Here is a 27,454-nt window from a genome sequence, read left to right on the forward strand (position 1 = left end):
ACGATAGCGTAGGACTCACTATCGAAACGTGTGGCGCAAAATTAAGCGAACAGCATTCGCGCTATCGACATTAGTCCTCCCCTAAGCCAGTGTGACCATGACCTTACTGTTCGGCCTTCACTCAAAGCAAAGACTTTGCCGCCAATCGTTCACATTTTTGAATATATTTTAATTGACAAGCGTAAAGATATAATGCGATGTTGTGGTTCAGTAGACTCGCTCCCGCACCTTGAACATCAAGGGTTCCTTGGTACGCAGAATAAGTTCGGCGATCAGCACGGGTGGTTCCGAGGAGTCGCCCACAAAGTCAACCTCGTAGTGCCGGAGCACATTGGCCACGATGGCCTTGATCTCCAGCATGGCGAACTTCTGGCCAATGCAGTTGCGAGGTCCGGCCGAGAACGGAATGTACGCGTACGGATTCAGCTTCTCGGCGGTGGTGACCACATCGAACCGTTCCGGCTTGAAGATATTGGGCTCGCTAAAGAGCTCCTCCCGTCTGCCCAAGTAGAGAGGGGAGATGCCGATATTCGTGCCCGCCGGGATGAGCTTTCCATCTGCATTGGGGAAAGGCAAGTTAAAATTGAGTACTTTACTCCTCTACGCACTGTACTCACTGATCTCGCAGTCCTCGAGAACCTTACGACCCAGCAGCGGTACAGACGGATACATTCGAAGGGTCTCCTTCACGCACAGGTCGACGTAGTGCAGCTGGTTCAGCAGCTCATAGCTCACCGGCGTGCTCTTGTCATTGCCCACCACGGACCGGATCTCCTCAAAGCACTTCTTCTGCGCCTCCGGGTGGGTGGCTATGTTGTAGAAGAAGAACATCAGGGCCGAAGAGGTGGTGTCGTGGCCCTCGAACATGAAGGTGTCCACTTCCTCGCGAATGTCCAAGTTGCTCAGGGGCCGTTCGTCGACGGTCGACTGCAGAAGGATGTCCAGGAAGGCCATCTTTCGCTTGGCGCCCACGTCCGCGTCATCATTGCTGCTCTCCTGGCTGCTTCCTTCGCGGATGAGCTCCTCCCTGCGCTGCACGATGATCTTCTCTGTGAACTGGTGAAGCACGTTCAGGGCCTTCTTCTCCGCCCTCGCCAGTGGGGTCAGCATGTAGGTAAGGTCGAAGCGGTACAGAATGTTGAACATCCGCTTGTGCAGCACCATTGATATGGTCTTCACCGCCTGGACGTACTCGGAGTCTGCATTCGACTGCGCATTGATGGAAACACCCATGGCAGTTTCTGGAATAGAAAAAGGAATGCTATCAAAGCTTTTACAAATAGATACTATGGCCTTACTCAGGCCATACCAAGAGCCCATTCTTCAAAGCACCACCATTTGCTAGATGATAAAAATTAAAGACCTAGATCCCTACCGCAGATCGTGTCCATGGTGCAGAGATTGATCCAGTCGTAGAGGCTAAAGCCGGAGTCGCCGTGCTTCAGGCGATCCTGCTCCATATTCCGGAGCAAATCTCGCGACCCCTTCTCGAAGACCTCAACGAACTGGTCGAGGATCTTGAAGTGGAAGGCGGGCGTGATAATTTTGCGTCGCTTGTGCCACTTCCGACCGCGACTGACCAGCAGACCCTCCTTTAGCCACGGCTCCAGGGCCTTGTATTCACCCGCCTTGTCGTTGAAGCGCAACGTGCCCAGGACGACCTCGACGTCCTTGGGGTTGCCCATGAGCACGTTCAGCTCGGGTCCCAGCCACACCTTGAGCACCTGGTCCTTGGAGTAGGTCTCCATGAACTCGAAAATCTTCTTGACCATCTCGTGCGGCGGCTTGCCGATGAAGTGGTGGCCATGGCCGACCAGCGGCAGCACGGGAGGACCCGGCATGTAGCTGATGAGGTCAATCAGCCGCTTGAATTTTAGATGGTAGAGCAGCAGGCCCACGAAGAGGGCGCTGGCCAGGATTGCGCCGATGACCAGAAACATGTTACTACTGGCCTCCGTATTTCTCGTATGCTCCTCAATCGCTATTCACCCTTTGATAGTGCAATAACAACTAATCCGGCCAGAAGCGGGCCGTAGACATGAGAACGGCCACGGATACGGCCAAACGAACTGATTATCCCACCCACCGACGCACTGCGAAAAAGTGCTCCCCTACTATGAATTCAACTGTTTGGATTCCGCAGGGAGGTCTCAAACTGTGAGTGCATACTTTGACTCAACTTCACGCAAAGATCGCACATGACAGTGTGTCCGTAGAACATTTTGTTCGAGTGTAGCTGTAGCTTGATGTAAATCGCCCTGGGAATATCTAATCGCAATGCCGAACGCCAGGTTACCACCGAAATAGTTCGACAAACCAAATCTTATCGAAATCGGTAGCGGTTTTTATGGAGGTGGATGGGATTCGGACCTTGGCCCAATGCTTTGAAGACGTCTCCCCCCAGATTTCTGGATTAAAATAACCCCCTATTTAAAGCTATGAGTTATTGGTCGCTTAGCGTTTGCCGCCTTTAAGAGATCGACCCATAAGTGGAAAAATGTTCAGCTTGAAGTGAAAACTGGGAAACTTGGGGCCAATCAATCTGCTGAATCTATCCACCTCTATGTACTCACCGCAAATGGCGTCCAGCGCGCAGAGGTGAATGGCCTCGCCCAGGTTGATTCTCTCCTGGCCCCTGCTTATCCGCAGCGCCAGTTCCTCGACGAGCCGCAGTGACTGCCTGTCGAAGATCTCCACGTATGGCTCCAGGATGCGAAAGTGGAAGGCCGGCGTGATGATCTTGCGCCGGCGGTGCCACTTGCGTCCGTTGCTCACCAGCAGTCCCTCGTTGAGCCAGCGGCCCAGGAAGGAGTACTCCTGCGACTTGGTCAGCAGCTGGCTGCTGCCCAGCACCCGCTCTACGTCGCGCGGATTGAAGAGCATCACGCTGTATGACGGGCCCAGGAACAGTCCGAAGGTGTCGCCGTGCCGCTCCGCCAGCTCGCCTATCTTGAGGCACGCCTCAGCCGGAGTGAGCCCCAGAAAGATGTGGGCGTTGCCGAGCAGGGGCAGAGGCAGTGGACCTGGTATCGTCCTCATGTTCCGCAGAAACCGTCGCATCTCCAGGGCGATGATCGCCAGGAGCAGGACTAGCGATAGTAGGAGCCACATTTCGCTTCTACCACATCTATGGAGACAATGCTATCAACTATTGCGACTCTAAGCTAGCCGCCGAATAAACGTCTTGTGATAACACAAGCTGCTCCCAATCAGCATCTCAGCCCAGTGATGGCATTCTGGCGTTATCAACTGGCCACATCGGAGAGTACTGGTGAGTTCAAAAATTCCATATATTTTTAGCATAGTTCATAGAGATTTTCTACATTACTTCATTACACAACGTGGGGTAGGGATCTCTGGGTGTTCCCATCGTTCCAACTAGAAGGGTTCGATTCTTTGGACATTATTCTTACACGCAGATGTCCAATGCTTGGACCATGCACCCGACTTGCTCTCGGGAACCTTTTGGGGGTCACTGTCTGACTTTCTGATTGTCGATTGTCCGAGTCATCCTTAGCGAGCATAAAACAGAGGGAAGGGTCATCGTCTCTGGCTGATAGATTGACATTTTGGGGGCGATAAGGGGAGTCGTTCCTTGCGATCGGAAAAGAGGGCGCATTCCGGCGGAGATTCTGGCCGGCGAATTGATTTTGATTGAGTTGATGTGTGCGAGAACGAGTGTAAACAAACCGTCGCAACGGCATTCCATTCCGTGTGATTCCAGCGCTGGTTGTTTACATCCTGACCGCTCAGCTCCACCTCATCCAGCTCCATTCCCCCTGACGTCACAGTGGCCACATGGCGGGGCTATTTTGGGACAGGCGCGCTATTCTTAGGCCATCCCACTCACATCCCAGCGATGGCAAACAAACAACGATGACGAAGTAAGGCGATCTTGAAATGTATGTTCTCAGCGAATTTCGTTGCGATTTGGATTGCTGGCCATTGAGGCCCTAACAAAAGACTGGGCATATTCATTGATGAATAAAATAGTAAATATATAAATATAATAGTATCTATGAGGACAGCACGATGTCAAAATAATATATATAAATAGTTAATGGACTGTTTATTGGCACTGCGCTCAGTTGAGTACACTTTTGGAATATTAGAATCCATAAACGGGCTAATTAAGTTCACCCAATTCACCCATTTACATAACTGGACAGCTTGCCAGGCATCCTTTCAGCACTTCTGACCTTTGCGGCCATTGAAATGTGGATGCTTATGTAGCTGCGCAAATTCGCTAATACGAGTGCACGACGAGCAGAAATTAGAAAATCCCATTTGGCAGCCCCAGTTGACTCATTTCGCAGCCACATCCGCACATGAAATCCGCATCGGACTCCGGGTGCCAATCGAAACCACATGCACACTCGCCCACTGCGTACTAGATAAATCCGTATAAACTATATATGCACACAAGTACACAAGACCACAACAATGGCAACAACAGGCGTCCTTCGACCATGCCAAATTCCAAAATTCTTGCGTCGCCGCTCGTCGGTCGTCGACATCGACGTCACTTAATCTCGGAGATCCTCCTGGCCCCCACCGCCACGTCCGCCCAAAAAAAAAAGAAGGCGGAACGTAAATATTTACACATGTCTTACAAGTGCTGGCCATTTTTCGATGTCGGATACTCGTACACACGACTTGTGGGTGTGCGGATGGGGATGGGAATGGTGATCTCGACGTGCGTTGGAATTTCATTGGCATTCCATTTTCGTATTGTTTCCAATTTTGTTCGCTTAAACATTGCGCATTGCTGCCCCCAGTCAGTCGACAGTTCAATGAAGCTGCCAAGGGGTCGTTACCACAAATCCTTCAAAAAAGGCTTTCGATCAGTCAGTTCCCAAGTCAGTAATGCAAAACAAGCAGGTCATCCATCGCTAGCCACTTTGCATCCTTGGCAAACAAAGCCCACCTTCGCTTCTCCTATGCAACTATATTGCTACTCCGCGTAGTTGAATCGCAGCAGAAACCGCGATCTTGGCGAACTGCAGCGGATGAGTAGATGATGGCGCGAGTCGAACTCTGGAGACCACTACACACACAGACACTACATCATAACAATAAAAATAATAGTCATTTGGCAGAGGCGCACCATTTGCGTCAACGGCACTTGCCTTCTTGGCATCTAGTACTCGCATAGGAAATGCCATATACCATATATCCATGCTGCGCTATATAGAATAGATATAGATATAGAATACGATCGGCCGAAATAACCAGCAGTGCCAGCACGTTTTGCGAAACCTAAGAGATACGTTTTTACTCTTGAAATATACATATGTACATATGTATATTTCTACTTGCAACAGCAACGCCAACTGCGATAGAGTACGTGATTATCCTGGGATGTTCCTAATATTCGACGCAACCCTACTTCTTTGGACTGCTAGGATAGTGACCTCTGCTGTTTATGGCTGGTCACAATGCGGACCAAGTGCCCGTTTATATATAGATCTAAGGGTGAGCCATCGCATCGCTCGGCTTCTGCGCCACAATGCATGCCCGTGCTAATAATAATACTAATAATAAATACAGCATAATAACAATAATAGAGCATATGATTGGGCAGACGCAGCGTATGCGCAATTTTCGCTTGCCCAGCGTCACGTATACGCCACCGATCCGAAATACATTTTGCGAAAAGAGCGGCAATCGCTGGCCAAATATGGCCATATCCGATATTCGCCAGCATTACTTAACCCGGCCGACAATTAAATATTAGCAAATCTGTTTCTGGCCCGCGAAACTGTCGGATGAGTCCGAATGACTCATCCCGCAAAATAGTGGCTCATTTTGACGTTTTCACTTGGCTATTTTTGCAAATAAATACAACTAATTGTATGAATTACACATTATTGCCCACCTTGCCCACCAATCCCCAGCTGAGGGAATCGTCGCCAGTGATTCAAAGTGCAACCGTCTTGGCTTTTCAGGCTTTTTAGTCACTTGGTAACAAGGATAAGGGGTTTGCCAGCGAATCAGAAGCAGCCAAGTAGCAGGCGAGCAGGAGTAGTATCGGAGGTCAGTACTGATCACAGGCCAAGTGCTGTAACTGCAACTGATTCGAGGCCGACTGCAGTAAGCAATGCAATTGACCGAGGCATTACTGAGGCTGTCAGCACTCTGGCAGATCTTTCAAATAATTTATGCTAACCGTTTGGCTCTTCTGGTTTCCTCGGCTGCAACCGGAAATGGCTCAGGCGAACGCATTTTCATTCATGAGTAGATTTTATTTATGTGCTGACCGGTGCCAAACCAGGCACCCCGATCTCAGTGCCTGGTGCCTGGTCTCTGGTCAAGGAAGCCCCCCTGCCCCCTGCCCCGCAACCCCAACCCTCCTGCCCCTCCCCTCCCAGCTACACACGTGCACTGCAGTGCATAATATACATATAATTGCCACCGAAATCCCGTCGCCATGCACTTGTGGCTGTCAGCCAAACATGCAACAATAACAAGCGGTTGCTGCGGTGGCGGTGGCGCAGATCCCAGAAAAGTGATGGACCGCGGGACACCCACTGATCCACTGAACACACCCAACTTCGTTCAGCCGGATGCACACGTGTACGAATGTGAGATTATTGAGCCTTTGCGTTTGACCCATTCATTTGGCAACTTAGCCGCAGAGGGTGTTTGCCTGCATCCCACTGGACGAGCATGCTCCGTCGTGGGCACACGAATACCCAGCATCGTATGCGAACAATGCAGTCGAATTTGTTTAATTAGCGGAATAAATCCGTATATTAAAGATTGGCGGGCCGGGTGGACCAAGTCCAAAGCCAAATCCAAATCCCAATCCCAATCCCAATCCCACTGACAAGCCAAGGCAGCTGGGCACGCGCATTGCGATGCCACTATGGCACGCTGGCACTCTGAGACTTTGGCATTCTTGGATTTCGCTGGTGCGCCCATCGAAAGCTGCGTTTGCCGCCCCTCCTGGTGGGTGTGGGCTTCACTGCGATACTTGAATGGCATCCAAAATGCCGTCCGACGATCAGCGCGTTACATGAGCCCGCGATCGAAAGGGGACCCAACCATCAGCATATCGTTAGATGACCAGTCTATTTCGGGTCTGCACAAAACCCACTGGTCTTGCCAAGGTGCGCTGTTGCGGGGAGCGGGGGTGTTGCATTGCGGCGACCGCTTCCGGTTTTCCCAAGAGCATTACGAACGGCACGAGCGTGCGATGCATCGCCGGTTCGGTTGTCACTTCTTCTCACCGGTTCCCATACGCCGCAACACTGCGCGAAAATGTGCGTGGCAATCAAGCTGGGATTTCATATTATCTCTCGTTATGATCTTAAAGAAAGATCATTCCTGGAATGCATTATGGTTGTGCGGCATAAAAGAGTTAGGTATCAGTTTCACTACACTTTTCCTGCAGTGCACCTCCTTGCGCGCTCTTCTTGGGAATGGGGCTCTGCCTGCTCTGCGGTCAAGTCCGGACCCTCTGGCCAGCGGAGCGCGCAGTCTGGAGTTGATTGGAGAGTGACCCCCGATCCGGACGCTACACACCTCAGCGTTCGGTGAGACGAAGTATTTGCTGCCGGCGGGCTTTGAGGTTTGGGAGTTCTGAACGGTCTCTGAAGAACGGTCTAAAATTAAAGGAAGGCGCGAGAGCGCTTTCCCAGAGAGCGGCAACACAAAGCAGAAAGGCTGAAAAAGCGGAAAATCGGAAAATCAGAAAAGCGGCTGATCGGCGTGTGTGTGTGAGTGTGAGTGCCCGTAGGTGTGAGTGGCCGAGTGTGTGTGCCATCGCCGCTATAAAAAGAAACCGCGATCGCTTTCGGCGCTCACTTTTGGTCGCAGCTACCAAACGGCGTGTACCCGCTAGAGATATATACATATATACATATAAGATAATAAGATATATAGCATCACAAGCAAGTTGAATACAAAATAGAACCCGGAACGCAGGCATTCACAGAGTATCGCTCGGTTGATAGACTTTTTCTTGTTTTTTTTCCGTTGTAAAATCAAAAAAGAAACGTTTTCGAAACGTGTGCATTTTGCATTGTGAGTGGATCGAGTAGAATAAAATCGAATCGAATCGATTTGGAAACTTGGAAGCCCGCCCCGTCGAGGAATTCCAGCCAGCCGAAAAGTCAGGAATAAGAGGAGCCACTTCCGAAAACCCCAGAAAGTAAAGTGAGTGTCAAAACAGCGGCGAGCAGTAAATTAAACCGAACTTTCGAGTCTTACAAAAGTGATCCTGAAACGTCTGGATATTTGAAAACAATATAGAAATAGAGAGCTCGCTTTTGAGCTTAGTACCCTATAATATTTCCCATAAGAGGGACCTTGAACCCCGCCTTAGATCTTGACCTGTATGCATTAGAGGCAGAATTGGTGGAGTACTCCTCGTTCGCAATTCTCTCAAGTCTGAGCTTTGAGCCGAAACACAATTTGGGTAAAAGATAGTTGGTAACTCAAGCTCGCTGGAAACCAGAGGTTAATGCACAGCAATTTCCAGTTAATTCCGAGTGGGAAAACGGCAAATGGGCACGAATCCGAATTCCGGTTCATCTTTTGGGGTCGCATTCGCGTTCGTATTCGTATTCGTCTTGGGTGCGAGGGGCGCTCGAGAGTTCACGCCTAACGGCCTTTGGCGCTGTGTTTTGGATTGCTTTTGCTTCTGCTTCTGTTTCTGTTTCTGTTTTTGTGCTCCCCTCCTTTTCTCACTCGTTCTGCTTTCTGTTTTCTGTTGCTTTTGCTGTTTTCACTTCCCACCGCCCATCATCGCCATCTCTGTGGCCGTAACTCCGCTTGGAGCTGGCTCTAAAGCCCGGAGCCACACACCGCACACCACACACCACACACCGGCATCGAGGTCTCGGTCTGGGTCTGGGTCACAATGGGTACGCTGGTGCGCTGTTTGGCAATTCGCCATAGTAGACATGATACGATGGCAGAAAGACCCATCCATCCATCCACACAATGGGCGCACACATTTCCATTGTTATGAATGTTGTTTGTTGCTAAATTTAATTGGTTTTCTTTCCCATCGCCGGGCCCGTTGTGTCCAACTCTTTTCTCTTTCCGATTGCAGAAAGAGTGTTGCGGATCCAGCTAGCGATCGCACCCCCCGTCCGGACCAGTCACCGCATTCGCCAATCTGCAAGATCCCAGCCAGAGCCCGGAGCCCAATCCATCCAAGCCGAGTGCAGCCATGACGGACGTATCGCATGAACTGGGCGCCTTGCGCTTCGTGGTGGTGAGTACTCTCGATATGCATATAACCACATCGTTCTAGCCCTCGCCCAGTGCCTAACACTTTCCCAAAGATCCATCCAGTTTATCCATCGTATTAGTCCCCGTATGTGTCCAAGCAGCTAAAACTTTATTTACTGCCACCACTCTCCCGAATATCTCAACGCAAGATATCGAATACTATCATACTATAATAATAGAAAAGAGCCAAAATGTTGAAAAAAAAAGGGATTTGGATTAAGATTTGAGAAATGTTTGGAATGCCGCAGTTGGCACTATAAAAAGATTGGCGCTGCTTTTCCGCTCGCACATCTCGTGCGACAAATGGCTGAAAATTATTTATGCGCAAAAACCACAGAAATGCGTGAGGAGCCAGAACAAAGCCGAAACCGAAATATGTAGAATGCCACAAACTGGGGAGCAGATAGCAATAAAGCAATAAATGTCCGTCGAGAGTCGCGGGGGAAATGCCTGGACAGCCATGGCGATCGGCGATGATATAAGCAAACAAAACAATTGCCAGGCAAAGAGGCAGGCGGACGGGGAAGACTCTTCTTTTTTTTTTGTTTTTTATCGAAATTAGTTACTGTATTTGTTTTAATTTGTCGCCACATGAGTTGCCAAAACACACACAACACACCCCTACTTTGGGCCAGAGGAATCAGAGGAACCAACGGCTCTCGCACCGCAAAAAGATCAAAACACGGAAAAATTCTTGGCAATGACCATCGAAATAGCAATGCTGAATATGCACAGATACCCATTCCCATCTCCGCCCCCGTCCGCCGTGTCCGCCCGTCCGTCCGTCCGTCTGTCCGTCCGTCCGTCCGTCCGTCCGTATAGATGTAGGGGCTATATGCCACAGTCATATACATATGCATGTTAAGTGTACGGCCACAGCTGTGGATATAGAATGCGCAGACTTTTTGAGAGTGACAACGGCGCCGACAAATAGATCCGTACAAGCAGAGCAGAGCACTACGTAACCAATTCGGACAGACCCGGCCAGCTGCAGCTGAAATTGCTGCCCAGAATGACGGCAATATCGGTATCAGATCTACTTATGTACATACCACTTTACCACCATGAATATTAAGGATCAACCTGCCAAGGATCCTGCCATTCAGTGCAATTGTTTTTTTTTTTTTGGGCCACGATGAACAATAGTCTGTAGCCATCCTCAATCAATTTTTTGATTTAAGCTGGGGAGAAATTTCAGTTAAAGTCTCCCACAATTGTTGAATAATTTCGCATATAAGCTCGGATTTAGGTCGTTGGCCTTTCGCAATGCACTTGGTGGATCTCTGGACCTTGGGTGCCAAAACGAAGTCTATGTTTTCGTATCGCCCCCAAGTGGAGAAGCGACTTGCCAGCACTTGTTTTCCACGGACGGCTTTTTAGAGTTTTCCCAGACTTTCTCTGCTGGTTGAAAAAAAAACTCTTAGCCCAGCGACTGAACAACAGCTGAAGAGCCGAGAAGCGATTGCGCCAAGTTCTGGCCGCTTTTCATTCATCGTTGGACTTATTTTTAAACGATTGGCGGTCCGTGTGATATGAATGAATTTCGTCTGATTGACGAATTTTTGGATATTGATCAAAGAGACAAATTCAGAACGTCATTGCGGCGGTTGCCAAAACGGTGGGTTATATAAACAGCAGCGAAGAGTCAATAAGACATCCATTCAAGTGTCCATGGGTGTCCAACTCGATCGACGGACGGGCTCCACTCCTCTTTCGGGCCATAAATAATAATCACATAGAATAAACAACAGCTAGTGGTGAAAATTGGCCGCGAAGGTCATTCCTGTTTTCTTTTTGATATTTGTGAATATTTCTGCTGTGGGAAGTGGGCATACGTACCGTACCTACATATATACTTGGCTAGATGTGTGTTTTTAGTTGCTGCTCGTCAAAGAGTGCCGTGCCGCCACGCCCCGCCCCCACATCACGCCCATTTTCCGCAGAGGCTTTTATTTATGACCACGACATTTGCGCATTCCTTCGGTGCCGCTGGCGTGGCTCATCGCGCGGGAATTTTGCACTTATTAGATGAAAAATTACAGAAAATGTAAGACCGCTGTTATTTAATTGCGCCAATTAATTTTTCCGCTAGAACTTGTTCGAGCAAGTTGTTGAATTTGAAAGCCATTAATTGCGCGCCCAGTGGGTGGGTTGGCAACGCGATATCCACTGCTTCCACTCAACATAAGGAAACTAATCATATTAATTTAAAATCAATTTGGCACCTTTTTCAATAAAGCTTGTGGAAGGGTAGCTTCGCACACATGATACCGTTTAGTTGTACCATATATAATATCATACCATATTATTATCTATATTGACTTCGTGTAACACCTGCAAGACCATGGTGGCTGAGCTTAGATTTTAAAATACCCGCTCTAATGAATCGTTGGCAACGCGATCAACTTACAGTAGTTGCAGTGAGGGCTCGCAGCCAGTCTGGCAACGCTACCATTTGAAAGAAGAAGTTTGGCTTCCTTCCCTGAAAAACCAGTTTAAGCGCCGATTTAAGCCATTTGTGTTCTTCGTTACTTGCAGGACTCACCACTGTCCTCCAAGGTGGCCATGTTCAACAACCAGGCCACGCAGCACAAGCAGTCGCAGCTGCTGAATCCATTTTCCCAGGACGGACGCGCCGCCTCGCCGAAACCCACTTTCTCGAAGGATCAGTATGGAAAACCACTGGCCGGCAGCCTTACAGAGATGCGTGGCCAGAAGGCCAACATCCACGTGATGAAGGAGATGCTGGAGCTCTGCCAGATCATCAATTCGGAGGGCTACGACGTCAAGGACGAGCCCACTATGCGTGTGATCCCCTTCGGCGAACTTTTTAATGTGAGTGTCCTGTTTACAGCTGGTATATTTTTCGAAAAGCCCTCTAAACTGGTCACTTCCACTCTACAGATCTATAACTACATATCCGACAAGGTGGTGGGCATCCTGCTGCGGGCCCGCAAACACAAGTTGGTAGACTTCGAGGGCGAGATGTTGTACCAGCGGAGGGACGATGACGTTCCCGTCTTTCTGCTGAAGCCCATCAAGGAAATACGCAGTGAGATGGAGGCCAAGATTGAAGACATCAAGAGGGCGGCTAGTCCAGCGCCTCCGCAGTCCACCTCGGTGCTGATGGATCGCAGTGCTCACGAACAAAAACTGAAGTCGAGGACTCCCTCGCCGGCTGTGGGCAAGTCCGCCAAGTCGAAGTCAGCGTCGCCGGCACCCAAGGCTCCTGTACCTGTTCCTGCGCCTGCTGCAGAAGTCACGCCTGTGGCTGGGCCCACAACTTCTGCAGAACCTGCTCCTGTGGCAGAGTCCACTATGGCAGCAGTTCCAGCTCCGTCTACAGAGCCCACACCGGCAACAGCTCCTGCTTCGAGTACCGTTGAGATCGAGCCAGCCAAGCCAGAGGTGACCGAACAGGCGCCCGTGGCTGTGATAGTCACAGAAGCACCATCCACAGAAGAAACCACACCAACCACCAGCGAACCGCAGGCGGAGGAAGCACCCGCTGCAGTTGCACCGGCAGGACCTGCTGATGACTTACCCACAATTGTGATTGAAGCCACCGCCGAGTTTGTACGCACCGTCAGCGTGGAGCAGCTGGCGCCCAGTCCCGGAACGGCCAGCGAGTCCTCGCCAGACCAGTCCCAATCCCAACCAGAGTCGACGCCCGCTTAAGGCGGAACAGGGAGCTTGTTAGCTGGGAAGGAAGGAAGGAACATCCCCTTAAATCGTTTAAAAGGAACTCTCGCAACTACTAAAGCGGCAGCTTTAAATTGCAGTAGTTTAGTTTACGGCGTACTTAGTTTAATTTACAATTAGAGCAACACAACACTGAAGACAGAATCGAGAGTAACTTTTTATTTATTATTATTACTTGTATATTATTAATGGACGACCAAAGGAGCCAGTTTCCTCAATTTGTTAACCATTACTCTATGGAAATGAACTACGGTTTCCCACTCACAAAAGTTGGGAACGTGCAAGGCAATAAAATACTAATAAAATAAATACACGTACATAGACACAATATAACCAAGTCCTGTTTTTCTAGTTTCAAAACGATTGGAAGTGCTGGTTTCATAACTAACTAAATGACTCATTGCCTAGGCAGTTTTATGTGCTCTTTCTCGTAGTTGTTCTCTGCTTTTAATCTTTAATTAAAAATTCGGCCGTTACTATATCAACTTTTCTTCGCGATAGTTATCGATAAGTATATCAATTGCAGGGCAGCAAAGCAAAGTTAAGAGGACGAGGCGTGGGTATCGATTAACGATACTTCGTAATTTCAAGCAGCTGATATCGATTGGACGACAGGGCTGGACCTCACAAATAAATATAAAACCAAAATATTCAGTGGTTTCTCAATTTGAAGAATAATACAAACGGAAAATGTCTGCCCTGCGCCGTGATGTGTCGCCTTTAATCCAGCGCATTCGGGCCTTCCTCCTGGGTGTGAGTATCCGACATTTGGACAGCGACCGCAGAGAACTCGGTTCTCAGTTATATAAGACGGAAAATGTGAATCTCTGATTAATCTGGACGCCAATTACAGCGGGAGCACAACCTGGCCCTGCGCTTCGAGGACGGACTGGCCGATCGCACCCAGCCACAGCCGGAAATCCCTGACGGTCCATCGCATCTACTCTCGGCCAACTACTACTGCCAGCGGGATGGACGTCGCGAGGTTCTGCCGCCCATCGACCTGGTGGAGCAGCAGAAGCAGCTGGCGGCAGAGGGGGAAGCGGCGAAGGCCCCGTCTTCCAAGCTGCCCACTCCCGGCAAGGTCTATGCCTGGGATTAATGGGCCGCATCACCGCGGGAATCGCCTTTTTTTGAGTTGTAGTACGAGCCGGTTAAAGCTAATATAGAATCAAATTGAAGCAGAAATGCGTGCATTGGTATGTTCAGTGATGAAGGGCCAAGTGAAAGGCCCCTTACCAGCCCACAATGTTTCGAAACCCCACTTCCGGGAAAAATCACCATCCATTTTTTTTTGAGTTGTAGTACGAGCCGGTTAAAGCTAATATAGAATCAAATTGAAGCAGGAATGCGGGCATTGGTATGTCCAGTTATGGGGGGCCAAGTGAGAACCCCTTACCAGTCCACATTATTTCCAAATCACACTCGCCGGAAAAAACACCATCCATCACTGGATATCATTATGTACAAGTATTTTATTCAAATATTTACAGAGCCCATCACTTACAACTAGTTAAAAAAAAAAAATCACAATCCAGGAACACCTAATAGACGCGCGGCTTGAGGCCACAATTGATTCCGGTGGTCGAGCGCAGGATAACGTTCAGTACGGGCTGGACTTCTTCGCCCAGAGGCAGCAACTCAAAGTGTCTCACCATTTTGCTGATGGTGCTCTTCATCTCGAGCATTGCGAACTTTTGGCCGATGCAGTTTCTCGGACCCGCTGAGAAGGGAGTATAGGCGAATGGACTGATCTCGCCCTTGCGCTCCATGCTGAAACGATCAGGGATGAACTTCTCCGGATCAGGGAAGTAGTCTGGATCGCGCTGAGCATGGTAAATAAGAATGATCACATTCGAGTCGGCGGGTATCAATTTGCCGTCGAGTACGGTGTCCTGGGAAATGTAGCGTCCAATGATCGGCACCGAGGGAAACAGGCGCAGAGACTCCTTTATCACGCACTCTAAGTACTTGAGCTCGCCGAGTAGCTTCATAGTAACTGGAGCCGACTTGTCATCACCGATAACATCTCTGACCTCCTGGAAGACGCGAGCCTGAACCTCAGGATGTCGAGCCAGCAAATAACAGGTAAAAGCAATGCTACTGGTCGTAGTGTCATGACCCTCGAACATGAAGGTGTCTACCTCCTCGCGGATGTCGTCGTTGCTCAACGGAGCCCCATCGATGGTGGACTTCAGCAGCACATCAAGAAGAGCCATACGACGCTTCTGGCCCACATCGTTCAAGAGGGCAGCGTCGGCATCTCCTCCATCGGCAATGGCTTTTTGTAGGAGCTCGCGTCGCTCAGTGATTACCGAGTTGGTAAAGTCGTGCATGTTCTTCACGGCATCATTCAGCTTGTCTAGCAATTTGGGATAGAAGAGCTTCATGGTGAAATCCAAGCGCTGCAAGGGATTCATGAAGCGTTCGGCTAACATTGCAGAGGCACTAAAAAGATGTGCTCATATGGAATAAAGTCCGCCGATAGTTAATATAGGTTATAATACTTACGTTGTGACCGACTGAACGTAGGTAAATTGCGGCTGGAGCTGAGCATTAATTTTTACACCCATGGCCGTTTCCGCAATGATATCCATGGCACACAAGCAAGCCACCGGGAACATGTTTATCACCGTCTTGCCGTCTGCCCGATCGTAAAGCTTCTGGACCATAGTTGCGCTCTGTTGGTCAAAGACCTCCACAAAGTCCTCGAGGATCTTAAAGTGGAATGCGGGTGTAATGATCTTCCTGCGGCGGAACCACTTCTTTCCTTGGCTAATGAGCAGTCCATCGCCGAGCCAATTTACCAGCAGACTATAAAGATTGTTTTTTTGAATGGTCTGTTGGCTGCTCATGATCGCCTCGATCATTTTGGAATCAGCGGTCATGAAGCCACTTTCGCCCAACATCTGCGTTTTTATGTTTTTACCAAACTCAGCAATCAGTCGGAACTGCATATCAAAGATAGCTGCAAGAGAAGAGGGTTGATATTTGTTTAGCCATCTTGTGATTTTAAAAACAACGATTTTAAGATCAAACTGTTTCCAAAACTGAACTGTGAAAGAACGCAGTCTTGGGAATATGTTCTGTTGTAACTGTGTGATTAGCGTACATGACTTACTCTTGGGTGACTCGTTAATCAACAAGGGAGCGTTTCCAACCAGAGGATAGCTCTTGGGTCCTCGTATCCCAGCCTCGGCGTACATCTTGTTGTGCCGCCTCTTTCGCATATAATCCCACGCCAAAGCGGTCGCCAGGAGAATCGCAAAGAGCTCTAGATACATGTTTTTTGGGTTTCGGTTTTCCGGGTTGGTAATGGGATGGATCTATTAACACTGGCACCGTTGGCCATCGACTGCTTGTTTTTCCTCGTCGGTGGGGCTGTTTTGTAGCCGGCGTGGTTTGCGATAAGGCGTCCACAATCAGTGGAATGAAGCCGAAAACCAATGCGAAGGCCAAAAACTATGACCGAGGTCAAAACCAGGCGGTGTGTCGTCCGTGGGCTCTCCTTGCCTCCAACTGCCATGTCAGTTAGATTTCTAAGCAGGTTATGTGATCTGCATGAGGATCTTGGAGATCCGTTGGCGCACATTCTGCGATGAACGAAAACGGAAAAAGTGCCTCTTCATCGTGACCCAAGGCTTTGGGCCGATCGGAAGTTCAGATTGATAAGGCCCACACAGGTGGGCGGTTGCGGGATTTAGGCGGGGCCTGGGAAAGTTCGCATGGCGCTATCTGTATATTGATACATGAACCACTCTGGTTCTGCTGATTAGATCGAACGCTTTTGTTGGACTTTTGGAACTAAAAAAGGAAATATTTAAATAGATAATAAGCCCACAAATTTAATAGACTCTGGAAATTATGCTGAGATAATTGTTTATTATTATTGATTTCAAATTGATCTTCTAAATTCGATTCTACTTACAAGCTGAAAACTATGCAGCACAATATGCACAGCATTAAACTGCCGTTGATCCCAGCTCTCTTAAATCTACAAAGTTAGATGGAAAACTCAGAGCATCGCTGGGAAGCTGTTCCATCCATAACAGGTCAAACTAGAAAAATCTATATAGTGTACCTCTCGAACCGACAAGCGGGTACAAATGTGATTGATATTAAACTTGTACACATAATATCTGAGTTATTATATCAAATCGATGGTTTCATTGATGACTTCAACTAACTATTTATTCAAATTGTTAACAGATATTTTGAGTTGATATCTTTATGGCTTGTCCACTGCAGTATGAGATCCAATGTTTACCTCCAATCTAAGGGTAAGCATGACGAGTGAAATTGATAAGGGCTCTCAACTGCCTGGTAATCATTACTAAGCAAATTCTTAAACTTGCACTCTTTTTAATAGTATATAAGTGGGGGCAATGAATCTGGGAACGTGAATCACAAATTTACGATATCTTCGATAGGCTAGTTCACCTTCACCTTCACCTTTGACACTGTTCGCTTAGTGATAAGAGGATATGGATTTAGCTACTGTTATTCAGTAAATAAACGGGCATATGTACAATTCATGATGATAAATTGGAAATAGCAGGGTATATCACTTAAATACCCCTTTCAAATGTTCTGATAGAACTTGTTTACAAGTTCCCAATTTACCATATAATGAAAACGGGCTAGCTCCAATTCGTTATACCACCCACGATGGTTAGGCATTAGCTTAAATTACCCAACTAAGCATTACCTCTCAACAAAATGATTGTGCGTCATCGTGACAAGGCTATAAACTCCATTCGTAAATGGTTCGTCCGATTTTCTTACCTCCAGCTGCCCGCTGCAGAATGCAGATTACCTGAGGCGGTTTAGTTCTCTTAGACAGCAGACTCTCTTACAGCTTTCAGCTTTCAGCTAGCGTATTAGTATTCAGATTACGAAGCTTATATTATTTATAGTATCGTTCAGTAGAACGGCGTTTCTCGTTCGACGCACAATGCTGGGTGTTGTTGGGGTGCTCCTCCTGGTGGCGTTCGCCACACTGCTGCTGTGGGATTTCCTCTGGCGCAGGCGGGGCAATGGTATATTGCCGGGTCCGCGGCCACTTCCCTTCCTGGGCAACCTGCTCATGTATCGCGGTCTAGATCCTGAACGTGAGTTTGAGTTCCAGCCCATCGATACAGTTTGTTATCTGGCCAAATCTATTGCAATCCATAATCATTCCCAATAATAATCTGCAGAAATAATGGACTTTGTCAAGAAGAACCAGCGCAAGTACGGTCGCCTTTACAGGGTGTGGATTCTCCACCAGTTGGCCGTCTTCTCCACGGATCCCCGAGACATTGAGTTCGTCTTGAGCAGCCAGCAGCATATAACCAAGAATAATCTGTACAAGCTACTTAACTGCTGGCTGGGCGATGGATTGCTGATGAGCACGGGCAGGAAGTGGCATGGACGCAGAAAGATCATCACGCCCACCTTCCACTTCAAGATTTTGGAACAGTTCGTCGAGATATTCGACCAACAAAGCGCCGTAATGGTGGAGCAGCTTCAGTCGCGCGCCGACGGCATGACTCCCATTAACATCTTTCCGGTGATTTGTCTCACTGCCCTGGATATAATCGCAGGTGAGTTTGCCATTAGTCTTATAAATATTTATAACAGCTTAATACTCGCCGTTTAGAAACTGCAATGGGCACAAAAATCAATGCCCAAAAAAATCCCAATCTGCCCTATGTCCAGGCTGTCAATGAGTGAGTGTAATGATAGGTCGAATCCCCACAGTTCTGATGAATTCTTCCTTGTGACAGTGTCACCAACATCTTGATTAAACGTTTTATCCACGCTTGGCAGCGGGTGGACTGGATTTTCCGGCTAACGCAGCCAACAGAAGCTAAACGCCAGGACAAAGCTATCAAGGTAATGCACGACTTTACCGAGAACATTATCCGTGAGCGGCGTGAAACGCTGGTTAACAACTCGAAGGAAACAACCCCAGAAGAGGAAGTTAATTTCTTGGGCCAAAAGCGACGGATGGCTCTGCTGGATGTGCTGCTGCAGTCCACAATCGATGGCGCCCCGTTGAGCGATGAGGATATCCGCGAAGAGGTTGACACGTTTATGTTCGAGGGCCATGACACGACTACCTCGGCGATTTCATTCTGTTTATATGAAATCTCAAGGCATCCGGAGGTCCAACAGCGTCTGCAGCAGGAGATCCGCGACGTCCTCGGCGAGGATCGAAAGAGCCCAGTTACCCTTCGTGATCTTGGTGAGCTGAAGTTTATGGAGAACGTAATTAAGGAGTCGCTGCGCCTGCACCCGCCAGTGCCCATGATCGGTCGCTGGTTCGCCGAGGATGTGGAAATACGTAAGAAGTTCCATATGAGATTCTTCAATCTCAGGTAAACATATTGCTCTTGTCAGGTGGCAAGCATATTCCAGCAGGCACCAACTTTACGATGGGCATCTTTGTTCTTCTTCGTGATCCTGAGTACTTCGAGTCTCCCGATGAGTTCCGACCTGAAAGATTCGATGCGGATGTCCCGCAGATTCATCCGTATGCGTACATTCCTTTCTCCGCTGGACCAAGAAACTGTATCGGCCAGAAGTTTGCCATGCTGGAAATGAAGAGCACCGTCAGCAAGCTGCTCCGGCACTTCGAGCTGCTGCCCTTGGGTCCTGAGCCCCGCCACTCGATGAACATCGTCCTGCGGTCGGCCAACGGCGTTCATCTTGGCCTGAAACCGCGCGCCTAAGGAATTCATTCTTGTGGGTCTATCCAGCTCTATTTGCATAGAATAAACGTGTATACAAGTATTTAATTAACTATTTTGTCTGTTGGGTAATTATCTTAATACTCTCAACAATACATACATGTGCATATGAATGACCATAGGTACATATGTTTTGTGTTTTGGTTGATTCCATCAGCTGTTCTTGCTGAAAAACAGCTGGCTAGTTGTTTTCCTCGGATTTTCCGTCCTGCTCACCTTAGTGGTCCCGCACTGTTTCTCTTTCGAAGTGGTGCACTATTCGAAAGGTTTTGCTTATATAAAGTTTAGCTACGAGCAATAAATCCGAAGTGCCTGTATATAGATAGGCGACACATTTGTAGTGCTCCAGATAAGATTGCCAGCTACTCGAGAGCCCAAGTGCTCCTTAAGATACGCAGCAAAGCTTCAACATGTTGGTGGTTTTGTTGGTGGCCCTCCTGGTGACTCGCCTAGTGGCCTCGCTGTTCCGTTTGGCGCTAAAGGAGCTTCGACATCCTTTGCAAGGCGTTGTGCCAAGTGTTTCGAGAGTTCCTCTACTAGGAGCCGCCTGGCAGATGCGGAGTTTTCAGCCAGACAGTAAGTTCCCGTTTGAACTCTTCAATATTTGATATTTACTCTATTAAATTCCAGACTTGCATGATAAGTTCGCCGAGTATGTTAAGCGTTTTGGTCGCAGTTTCATGGGCACTGTCTTAGGCCATGTGGTTATGGTTACAGCGGAGCCCCGACATATCGATGCACTGCTGCAGGGTCAGCATCAGTTGAAGAAGGGCACGATGTACTTTGCCTTACGCGGTTGGCTGGGCGATGGACTGCTGCTGAGTCGTGGAAAGGAGTGGCACACGATGCGCAAAATCATCACGCCCACGTTTCACTTTAGCATCCTGGAGCAGTTTGTCGAGGTCTTCGATAGGCAGAGCAGCATATTAGTGGAGCGTTTGAGAACGCTGTCGTACGGCAACGAGGTCGTGAACATCTATCCCTTGGTGGGCTTGGCTGCCCTAGACATAATCACCGAAACTGCTATGGGCGTGAACGTGGACGCTCAAGGAGCTGACTCTGAGGTGGTGCACGCTGTAAAAGAGTAGGTTGTAATATGTTCTAACTGACATTTTTTCTTACCGTTTATCTTTCTTTAGTCTAACCAACATCTTGGCCACCAGGTTCATGAGGCCGCATCTCCTCTTTCCCCACCTCTTTCGCCTGTGCTGGCCCAGCGGATTCAGAAAGCAACAGGCAGGAGTCATCTGCCTCCATGAGTTTACCAACGGAATTATAGAGCAGCGACGCCGTTTACTGGCCAGGGAGGCTAATCAAGATAAGCCAACAAAGCCCCACGCCCTGCTGGACACGCTCCTGCGGGCAACTGTGGATGGGCAACCATTGACTGACAAGCAAATTCGCGATGAAGTGAACACTTTCATCTTTGAGGGTCACGATACGACGACTTCAGCGGTTTCCTTCTGTTTGTATCTGCTTTCCCGCCATGAGGCAGTGCAACAAAAGCTTTTTGAGGAACTGAGGATGCACTACGGCCAGGATTTATTCAGAGGCGTTATTCTCTCGGATTTCGCGACGTTACCGTATCTAAGCTGCGTGGTCAAAGAGTCCCTGCGTCTTTATCCGCCTATTCCGGCCGTCGCACGCTGCCTGGAAAAGGATTTGGTTATAGGTGAGTGTAAGGTCTGAGAATTTAAGACTCACCTAAGTCAATCTACGTCAATCTACACCAGATGAGGGCTACATCCCTGTGGGAACCAACGTGGTCGTACTTCTCTGGCAGCTCCTCCGGGATGAAGCGATCTTCACCGATCCACTGGTCTTCCAGCCGGAGAGGCATCTAGGAGAAGAGGCACCCAGACTGAGTCCCTACAGCTACATACCTTTCTCCGCTGGGCCGAGGAACTGCATTGGTCAAAAGTTTGCTCTGCTGGAGATGAAAACCATGGTGACCAAAGTGATACGCCACTACCAGCTGCTTCCAATGGGAGCCGATGTGGAGCCATCCATTAAAATAGTGCTGCGCTCCAAGAGCGGGGTAAATGTTGGGCTGCGGCCGCGGTTGTATTGAAAATCTGGGAGTCAAGAATAAAAACAAAGGATTTAGGATCAGCTGGCGCCAGACAGCTTGAATCTGCTTATCGCTATCGATAACAGCAAACTGCAATCAGCTGGCGCAGTGATGGGCAGGTGTAGTTTTTCACCGCCAAAAAGTGATAGAAATTAGTTCAAATTTAAATGTCTAAACTAATACCAGGAATTCAATATAAATACAAGTGCTTATACATCACATATACAGCAGAAGTCAAACCAAAATGGATGCGCTGCCTTATCAGCTAAATGGGATCAGCTGAAAGCACAGAATGTGGAATAAACCCAATTAATGTGATTAAGCTTAGTAAACGAGCGACCACAGATTACATTACTGCGTTACAAACAAATGCATTATATATGTATTTATATACATTAAAGCATTATCTTTGTAATTTATTTATTTCAGTTTCGCGCTGATCAATCGATAAATGTCACATCGAATCGATACGCGCAACTGTTGAAATATATGGAAGCTATCAGCCGTTTGTTTTCCCAGCTTTTCCGAGATTTCCCTAACAAATGTGCTTTCTACGATTTTTGGCCCAGGCCAGGGGCACCTTGGGACGGGTGAGAATTCTGAAAGAGCACCAGAAGTGAGAAGGTCAAGCACTAATAGGGTTTCTCTTCTCGCGCAGCATCTGGCGGAGGCCTCACCAGTTGCCTGGGCTGCTGCTCCCGACGTTTCCGGCCGGAAATTACATCTGGTAATGGGCAACGAATCGTGTGACTTGGACTCCGCCGTTTCGGCCGTCACTTTGGCTTTTGTCTACGCGCAGCGTCATCGGGAGCACGACTATGTACCTATACTGAACATTCCTCGCCGGGACTACCCGTTGAAAACCGAGGTGGGCCACTTGTTTGTGAAATGTGGGATTGCCGAGCCCGTGTTGCTCTTCCGAGACGATATTCCCCGGGAAGTGGTCCAGGATGTGAACGTTATTCTCGTGGACCACCATGTAAGCCCGCTGGCGCCAAATGTTACTGAAATTTTGGATCACAGGCCCTTGGAGGACAGCAGTCCATCCTTCAAGCAGCTGCCAACACTCTGCCAACTGGACATAGATGCCTCGGTGGGTTCCTGCGCCACTCTGGTGGCCCAGCGGTATTTGGCAGAGGACCAACCCCGATCCACTAGCGTGGCCCAGCTGCTGCACGCCACCATCGTGCTGGACACAATTAATTTTGCACCCGCGGCCAAGCGCTACGGGCCAAAGGACGAAGCCATGGTACAGAAGTTGGAGAGCGAGCTTAACCGTAAGGACGCTCAAAGAAGTAGCCTTTTTGATGAGCTAGTGGCTGCAAGGGCGGATATTAGTAAGCTAACTCTCACCGAAGTTTTGCGCAAGGATATGAAGGTCTTGCAAACCGATCGTCAGGTGGTTCCCTTAGCTGGAATGCCCATCCTAGTCAGAGATTTTGTGGAGAAAAGCGGCGCCGAAAAAGCCGTTCGCGAGTTTGGCGTGGAGAGTAACCTTTTGGTTATCCTGGGAATGTATGTATCACCTGCCGATGGCCAGGTGCAGCGTGACCTGGCCTTGATCTCTCTCTCCGGCCAAGGCCAATTCGTTCAACGCGTCCAGCAAGCACTGATGGAGTCTAACGATCCAAAATTGGAGTTGCGACCTCACGAGGTGGACACCCGCTTTATGGGCGGCTGCTTCTTGCGCCAACACAACGTCCAGGCCACCAGAAAGCACATCCTGCCCATTGTTAAGCGAGCGCTGCTTGAATGGGAAGCGGATCACGCCTGCGATTGTGACGAGGTGTACTTCTTCAAGGAGAAGCCGCAGCTGGGACTCTCTTAAGAAGAGATCAGGCCAAACGGAAGCTTAGACAAGACTTAGCTATAATTTTAGCGCAACCGTTATGTTACCAACGTTAAGCTTACACCAAAAAGACATAGCGAATTTCCCATTTACGATAAATTGACGAAGGCAAGCGAGTGAAATATGGAAGCAATCAGTATTCCAAATTTAAGTTACTTTGCAACCTTGGTAACATAAAGGCAAATTAGTTTCAGAGTATTCACACATTAAGCTCTATCCAGTTTCCTAGTTGTTTATATGGATTAAGCGATTATGTACAGGGTATACATGGGTAAAAGAAAGCGTTATGATTAATAAAAAAAAGGACTACAACTGTGGCTCGGTATCGTCAGCACCTCCCTCCTCGCCCATTTCGTCGTCTGCACACTCTAATGTCATATCTTCCAACATCTCCTCCAGTGTGATCTGGGGCACATCACCTCCAGCGGCCTGTACCTCGATTGGTATCGTCTTGTTAGTGTCCCGATAGATGTTGACCTGACCGCGGATATCCTCGTTTTCCTCGAGATCGTCAAGAAACTCGTGGTAGTCGTACTTGCTGCGCTCATCGGTAGCCTCCGCCGCCAGATGCTTAATCTTCCACACGCGCTGACTGAGTCTGGTCTGTCGATCGTAGTGCTTGCGCACAAGAATTACATCCGGAATTTCATCCGACGACAATTTGTCGAACTCCAGATCGTTGATGTTGGCCTCTCCGGTGTTGTAGCCCATTACGGAATCGCCCACCTTGAGCAGGTGGCCCAAGTGGGAGCGTGTGTGAATGGGGTTATCGTTGATGCCCAGCTCCGAGGCGCGCACCACCCAAATGTCGCAGAGAGCGTGCTTGAAGGAAACCTGCCCTTGACCAGGATAGGTCTTTCGATCCTTTTCCATGATCACATCAATGTCCATGACGACGTACTCAACCAGCTGCTTGGGATTGCAGACGGCCTCAAAGGGAGCTCTGAAAAAAGCAATTTAATTGGCTTACTCGAAGATAACCTTTGTCAAATAGGAGTCCCACCTGAAATAGACCTGCGAGGTGAGTTCTGCAATCTGTGCGGTCAGGGGATCAATCAAGTGAATGCTGCTAGACACCCGGTTGACCAGAACCAATGGCGAGAGATTTCCCAGCTGGTGGCGCAGCTTTTTGGACAGGCAAACTGCACTGTCCTTCGATACTGGTGCTATTTCCACTGACCAGTTGTACTTGTAGTTATAGTTGTTGCTGTGGATGTCGTGAGAGATGAGACGCTTCGAGGTTGTTACCTTGCCGGGCACCATGGTCAGGAGGAAATCAACCATGCGCCGGGCATGATTATCATTGGCATAGAAGAAATCCAGGCCGCCATGCTCCGGCTTTATGCCCAGAGTGTTCTCGTGGGCTTTGTGCTTAAGGATCAGCTGTTCCAGATAGTAAAAGGTTTTCTTGTTCTCGGCCCGCTGACGAACCTGCACGAGGCAGCGCCAGAAGTCCTTGGCCTCGGTCCGATGGCAGTCGTTGCACATCTGGTTCTGCACAGTGAACTCCACCACGAATACCTGCTGGAGCATCGTTCCCCCGATGATCTCCCCATGCACAGTCAGCTTCACCTTTATGCGCTTGGAGTGCTGTTCTGTCCAGATGAAGCCGGCATCCACCAACTTCACTTCCTTCAGGCCTTTTAGCTTCTTAAGGCAAATGGCCAAGAGTTCGCGGGACTCCAAGGCGGCCTGTATCCACTCGTTCGGCGGTTGCAGATAGCGCTCGCAATTACGACAGAAGTGGAGCACGGCCTGCTTTGGGATGTTCTCCGTGATGTCGACATGGTTGCGCAGGCAGGTGACGCACATGTTGGCCGGATTCGGCTGGATGGCCACTCCGCACTCGCAGCACAGGATGACGGCGTTCGATCCGGCGCCCTTGCCGTCCGCTGCGCCCAGCGGGCTAACCCCAACGTATTCGTGATCCATGAATCCTCCGGAGGTCTATTCGGTCCAGCTATTTCACAATGGCGTTGTAGAATACGATGAAATATTCCCACGAAGTACACAAATTTGTAAACACGTGCGTATAGGTGTATATCGATTGGCCAGAGATCAGCGATATTATTAATCGGCGATTTAAGTTAAGCCTTTTCCAGCTAGAGTAGCTAAAAGTGAGATTAACGATAAAACGACGTTAAACGAGTGAGACTCAAAGCTAAATGGGACATTTGGAACGATTTCCTAAAATTCACTTAAAAATATAGTACTCATTCGACTGTCTTCATCTTTATTTTGGCTAGTAAATGTACGCCCAATTATCGATACATTCGCCGCCGTCATCACTGACAGACCAGCTGAGGCGACGGACTCGACTGCCGGAAACTTTTATGGACTTGGAAGGGATTTGCCGCCATGCAGAAGAAGCCGATTAACACCAACACGCTGCTGGACAAGCTGCACCGCGGCGCGGTGTATGCCTGCATTGGAGTCACCCTGTACGGCACCTACATCCTGGGAATGCGCTACTACCACTACTGCACGGTCATCCGACCGGAGAAGCAGCAGGCGGAGCTGAAGCTCCTGGACGAGGGAGCCCACGACAAGGCCAAGGAACTGAAGTACTAGGCGCGCCCTCCTCCGCCCCTTTAATTGTTAAATGTCTGTTAAGCGCAATAAACTGTAAGGAAATGTAAGCATTTTCAGCTGAAAACGGCCAACGCCGGTTGTTGTTGTGTAACCTCGGACAGCTGGCCAAAGTGGAGGACCGTCGGCAGGCCCGGTGGGATTGTAAGATTCCAGATTCAAGATCTAACCCTGGAACCAAGCCAACAATGCGCAATTAGCCGTCTGGGCCGTAAATCAAACTGGTCGGCTACAATGGGAAATCAATCAATCGACAGCGACATGGACATCGACCCGTTCGGCGGACTAGACTTAGTCAAGAATTATAATTTAGCTGGCAATCAAATATGTTGTCATCTCCGGATCGTGACCAGGTCCCAGTCCATAGACCAAACCCCTTGGCTGCTTGGTCTTCCGCTTGCCCAACGCGTCTCGCGTGCATTCACCTCCAATGGGCAGAGCATAAATATTAAACGATGTGGATACGAAAACAACCGCGGGGAGAAGGAGACAATGGCGGTGCCACCCACTTTTGGCCAGAGATGGCGAGACGTCGTCGATTGGGAAAATCTTTTGCATGCTTCATTCAACAATGTTGCCTCCGGCGTTGCTTCATTCATGACTTGGGAACTCGGAGCAGCAAAAGCAACAGCCGCAGCAGACTGCAATTGCGATTTGCAATTGCCACTGCGGTCAAGGTCGTCCTTTATTGTGTGGGCACGGCACTGGGTACTGGGTAGCAAGTACCCCCGGCAGACGGAAGTGATCGAGAATAATGGAACGCGCAGAACAGAGTCGTCTGCCCAAATGGCTATCAAATTGTTTTAAAACTTTAGTATATTAAGCAAAAGCTGTGCTCCTCTGAATAGAAGATCTCTTCAACCTAGTTTCAAGCCCATTAAAACTAATGACCATTGACCTGGTCACCGATCCTTGTCCCAATATACCCCTTAAGCCAGAGGTCTCCGTCAAAGTCGTGCACTTTGGATATTCTGTCGATAAGACTTTGCATTGGAAATGATCTGGCAGAGATCTCAGCTGTCTGGCAGCTTAATTAAAATGCCAAAACGCTGCCAAACGTGCAATTGTTTGTAATTTGTGTATAATGCTGGCGCGCATATGCGATTCCCACGGGGCCAGTGGCATCCCAGCATTTGGCCAGCTTCTGAACGAGCTTAGGTAATAGTGCGCCTTTTGGGCGCTGCTGGCCATCCGATCTGGCAGTGAAAGTGTTACACGATATGCATACCGTGTACGAGAGGGGCACTTGGTGATTGTGGAACGCGT

General features: G+C 48.9%; 9 protein-coding genes and 3 non-coding genes across 20 annotated transcripts; 8 read left to right on the top strand and 4 right to left on the bottom strand.

Moving 5' to 3' along the window:
- Positions 1–137: 137 nt before the first annotated feature.
- Positions 138–3,173, bottom strand: Cyp4d1 (Cytochrome P450 4d1). Of its 2 annotated transcripts, none has more exons than NM_166932.2 (3): positions 2,574–3,173; positions 618–1,241; positions 138–557 (listed from the first exon to the last, which is right to left on the bottom strand). In NM_166932.2, the coding sequence occupies exons 1-3, from the start codon at positions 3,109–3,111 to the stop codon at positions 208–210; spliced, it is 1,512 nt and encodes a 503-aa protein (NP_726797.1). In that variant the 5' UTR covers positions 3,112–3,173; the 3' UTR covers positions 138–207. The 2 variants fall into 2 exon arrangements, with proteins under 2 accessions (NP_726797.1, NP_476907.2); NM_057559.4 differs by lacking the exon at positions 2,574–3,173 and adding an exon at positions 1,376–2,016.
- Positions 3,174–3,188: 15 nt separating this feature from the next.
- On the top strand, positions 3,189–13,274 carry CG3630 (uncharacterized protein). 4 transcript variants are annotated; one of them, NM_001272248.2, is made up of 5 exons: positions 7,802–7,835; positions 7,998–8,160; positions 9,062–9,226; positions 11,782–12,078; positions 12,148–13,274. In NM_001272248.2, exons 3-5 carry the CDS (start codon positions 9,182–9,184, stop codon positions 12,919–12,921), a joined length of 1,116 nt encoding a protein of 371 aa, NP_001259177.1. In that variant the 5' UTR covers positions 7,802–7,835; positions 7,998–8,160; positions 9,062–9,181; the 3' UTR covers positions 12,922–13,274. The 4 variants fall into 4 exon arrangements, with proteins under 4 accessions (NP_001259178.1, NP_001259177.1, NP_569983.1 ...); NM_001272249.1 differs by lacking the exons at positions 7,802–7,835; positions 7,998–8,160 and adding an exon at positions 3,189–3,271; NM_130627.4 differs by having other exon boundaries at positions 7,802–8,160.
- On the top strand, positions 12,079–12,147 carry mir-3641 (mir-3641 stem loop). The gene has a single exon (NR_047736.1). It is a non-coding gene; the product is annotated as a mir-3641 precursor RNA (primary transcript).
- Positions 13,275–13,518: 244 nt separating the features above from the next.
- On the top strand, positions 13,519–14,425 carry ND-B14.5A (NADH dehydrogenase (ubiquinone) B14.5 A subunit). 2 transcript variants are annotated; one of them, NM_001297876.1, is made up of 2 exons: positions 13,519–13,698; positions 13,799–14,425. In NM_001297876.1, exons 1-2 carry the CDS (start codon positions 13,636–13,638, stop codon positions 14,045–14,047), a joined length of 312 nt encoding a protein of 103 aa, NP_001284805.1. In that variant the 5' UTR covers positions 13,519–13,635; the 3' UTR covers positions 14,048–14,425. The 2 variants fall into 2 exon arrangements, with proteins under 2 accessions (NP_001284805.1, NP_569984.2); NM_130628.4 differs by having other exon boundaries at positions 13,799–14,130.
- Cyp4d14 (Cytochrome P450 4d14) lies at positions 14,408–16,308 on the bottom strand. 2 transcript variants are annotated; one of them, NM_143763.4, is made up of 3 exons: positions 16,067–16,308; positions 15,457–15,913; positions 14,408–15,393 (listed from the first exon to the last, which is right to left on the bottom strand). In NM_143763.4, the coding sequence occupies exons 1-3, from the start codon at positions 16,227–16,229 to the stop codon at positions 14,490–14,492; spliced, it is 1,524 nt and encodes a 507-aa protein (NP_652020.1). In that variant the 5' UTR covers positions 16,230–16,308; the 3' UTR covers positions 14,408–14,489. The 2 variants fall into 2 exon arrangements, with proteins under 2 accessions (NP_652020.1, NP_001259179.1); NM_001272250.2 differs by having other exon boundaries at positions 16,058–16,308.
- On the top strand, positions 14,473–16,848 carry asRNA:CR45479 (antisense RNA:CR45479). The gene has a single exon (NR_123776.1).
- asRNA:CR44690 (antisense RNA:CR44690) lies at positions 16,810–21,809 on the bottom strand. The gene is made up of 4 exons (NR_123777.1): positions 21,384–21,809; positions 20,802–21,329; positions 19,780–20,753; positions 16,810–19,690 (listed from the first exon to the last, which is right to left on the bottom strand).
- On the top strand, positions 16,999–19,721 carry Cyp4d2 (Cytochrome P450 4d2). 2 transcript variants are annotated; one of them, NM_001297877.1, is made up of 5 exons: positions 16,999–18,056; positions 18,144–18,530; positions 18,587–18,656; positions 18,714–19,273; positions 19,330–19,721. In NM_001297877.1, exons 1-5 carry the CDS (start codon positions 17,900–17,902, stop codon positions 19,659–19,661), a joined length of 1,506 nt encoding a protein of 501 aa, NP_001284806.1. In that variant the 5' UTR covers positions 16,999–17,899; the 3' UTR covers positions 19,662–19,721. The 2 variants fall into 2 exon arrangements, with proteins under 2 accessions (NP_001284806.1, NP_525043.1); NM_080304.3 differs by having other exon boundaries at positions 17,884–18,056.
- Cyp4ae1 (Cytochrome P450 4ae1) lies at positions 20,000–21,991 on the top strand. Its single transcript, NM_080305.4, has 4 exons — positions 20,000–20,255; positions 20,310–20,763; positions 20,819–21,351; positions 21,413–21,991. Exons 1-4 carry the CDS (start codon positions 20,090–20,092, stop codon positions 21,748–21,750), a joined length of 1,491 nt encoding a protein of 496 aa, NP_525044.1. The 5' UTR covers positions 20,000–20,089; the 3' UTR covers positions 21,751–21,991.
- A 212-nt stretch (positions 21,992–22,203) lies between these two features.
- On the top strand, positions 22,204–23,909 carry pn (prune). Its single transcript, NM_057336.5, has 2 exons — positions 22,204–22,340; positions 22,409–23,909. Exons 1-2 carry the CDS (start codon positions 22,293–22,295, stop codon positions 23,576–23,578), a joined length of 1,218 nt encoding a protein of 405 aa, NP_476684.1. The 5' UTR covers positions 22,204–22,292; the 3' UTR covers positions 23,579–23,909.
- On the bottom strand, positions 23,811–25,661 carry Nmd3 (Nonsense-mediated mRNA 3). Its single transcript, NM_057984.5, has 2 exons — positions 24,603–25,661; positions 23,811–24,542 (listed from the first exon to the last, which is right to left on the bottom strand). Exons 1-2 carry the CDS (start codon positions 25,529–25,531, stop codon positions 23,906–23,908), a joined length of 1,566 nt encoding a protein of 521 aa, NP_477332.1. The 5' UTR covers positions 25,532–25,661; the 3' UTR covers positions 23,811–23,905.
- A 56-nt stretch (positions 25,662–25,717) lies between these two features.
- On the top strand, positions 25,718–26,251 carry CG17776 (uncharacterized protein). Of its 2 annotated transcripts, none has more exons than NM_001297878.1 (1): positions 25,718–26,251. In NM_001297878.1, the coding sequence occupies exon 1, from the start codon at positions 25,958–25,960 to the stop codon at positions 26,168–26,170; it is 213 nt and encodes a 70-aa protein (NP_001284807.1). In that variant the 5' UTR covers positions 25,718–25,957; the 3' UTR covers positions 26,171–26,251. The 2 variants fall into 2 exon arrangements, with proteins under 2 accessions (NP_001284807.1, NP_652509.1); NM_144252.4 differs by having other exon boundaries at positions 25,880–26,251.
- Positions 26,252–27,454: the final 1,203 nt, after the last annotated feature.

The sequence above is a fragment of the Drosophila melanogaster genome, chromosome X, assembly GCF_000001215.4.
Source record: "Drosophila melanogaster chromosome X".
NCBI classification, from domain to species: domain Eukaryota; kingdom Metazoa; phylum Arthropoda; class Insecta; order Diptera; family Drosophilidae; genus Drosophila; species Drosophila melanogaster.

Coding starts and splice junctions, on each gene's coding strand:
- Cyp4d1 (NM_057559.4), bottom strand. CDS start 1,940: ATGTTTCTGGTCATCGGCGCAATCCTGGCCAGCGCCCTCTTCGTGGGC. Junction 1,242..1,375: donor CACCATGGACACGATCTGCG/GTAGGGATCTAG, acceptor TTTCTATTCCAG/AAACTGCCATGGGTGTTTCC. Junction 558..617: donor TCTCGAGGACTGCGAGATCA/GTGAGTACAGTG, acceptor TCCCCAATGCAG/ATGGAAAGCTCATCCCGGCG.
- CG3630 (NM_001272249.1), top strand. CDS start 9,182: ATGACGGACGTATCGCATGAACTGGGCGCCTTGCGCTTCGTGGTG. Junction 9,227..11,781: donor GCGCCTTGCGCTTCGTGGTG/GTGAGTACTCTC, acceptor CGTTACTTGCAG/GACTCACCACTGTCCTCCAA. Junction 12,079..12,147: donor CCTTCGGCGAACTTTTTAAT/GTGAGTGTCCTG, acceptor TCCACTCTACAG/ATCTATAACTACATATCCGA.
- ND-B14.5A (NM_001297876.1), top strand. CDS start 13,636: ATGTCTGCCCTGCGCCGTGATGTGTCGCCTTTAATCCAGCGCATTCGG. Junction 13,699..13,798: donor TTCGGGCCTTCCTCCTGGGT/GTGAGTATCCGA, acceptor CGCCAATTACAG/CGGGAGCACAACCTGGCCCT.
- Cyp4d14 (NM_001272250.2), bottom strand. CDS start 16,229: ATGTATCTAGAGCTCTTTGCGATTCTCCTGGCGACCGCTTTGGCGTGG. Junction 15,914..16,057: donor GTCACCCAAGAGTAAGTCAT/GTACGCTAATCA, acceptor CTTCTCTTGCAG/CTATCTTTGATATGCAGTTC. Junction 15,394..15,456: donor TACGTTCAGTCGGTCACAAC/GTAAGTATTATA, acceptor ACATCTTTTTAG/TGCCTCTGCAATGTTAGCCG.
- Cyp4d2 (NM_001297877.1), top strand. CDS start 17,900: ATGCTGGGTGTTGTTGGGGTGCTCCTCCTGGTGGCGTTCGCCACACTG. Junction 18,057..18,143: donor TCGCGGTCTAGATCCTGAAC/GTGAGTTTGAGT, acceptor AATAATCTGCAG/AAATAATGGACTTTGTCAAG. Junction 19,274..19,329: donor CGCCGAGGATGTGGAAATAC/GTAAGAAGTTCC, acceptor TGCTCTTGTCAG/GTGGCAAGCATATTCCAGCA.
- Cyp4ae1 (NM_080305.4), top strand. CDS start 20,090: ATGTTGGTGGTTTTGTTGGTGGCCCTCCTGGTGACTCGCCTAGTGGCC. Junction 20,764..20,818: donor GTGGTGCACGCTGTAAAAGA/GTAGGTTGTAAT, acceptor ATCTTTCTTTAG/TCTAACCAACATCTTGGCCA. Junction 21,352..21,412: donor GGAAAAGGATTTGGTTATAG/GTGAGTGTAAGG, acceptor AATCTACACCAG/ATGAGGGCTACATCCCTGTG.
- pn (NM_057336.5), top strand. CDS start 22,293: ATGTGCTTTCTACGATTTTTGGCCCAGGCCAGGGGCACCTTGGGACGG. Junction 22,341..22,408: donor CCAGGGGCACCTTGGGACGG/GTGAGAATTCTG, acceptor CTTCTCGCGCAG/CATCTGGCGGAGGCCTCACC.
- Nmd3 (NM_057984.5), bottom strand. CDS start 25,531: ATGGATCACGAATACGTTGGGGTTAGCCCGCTGGGCGCAGCGGACGGC. Junction 24,543..24,602: donor ACCTCGCAGGTCTATTTCAG/GTGGGACTCCTA, acceptor TGCTTTTTTCAG/AGCTCCCTTTGAGGCCGTCT.
- CG17776 (NM_001297878.1), top strand. CDS start 25,958: ATGCAGAAGAAGCCGATTAACACCAACACGCTGCTGGACAAGCTGCAC.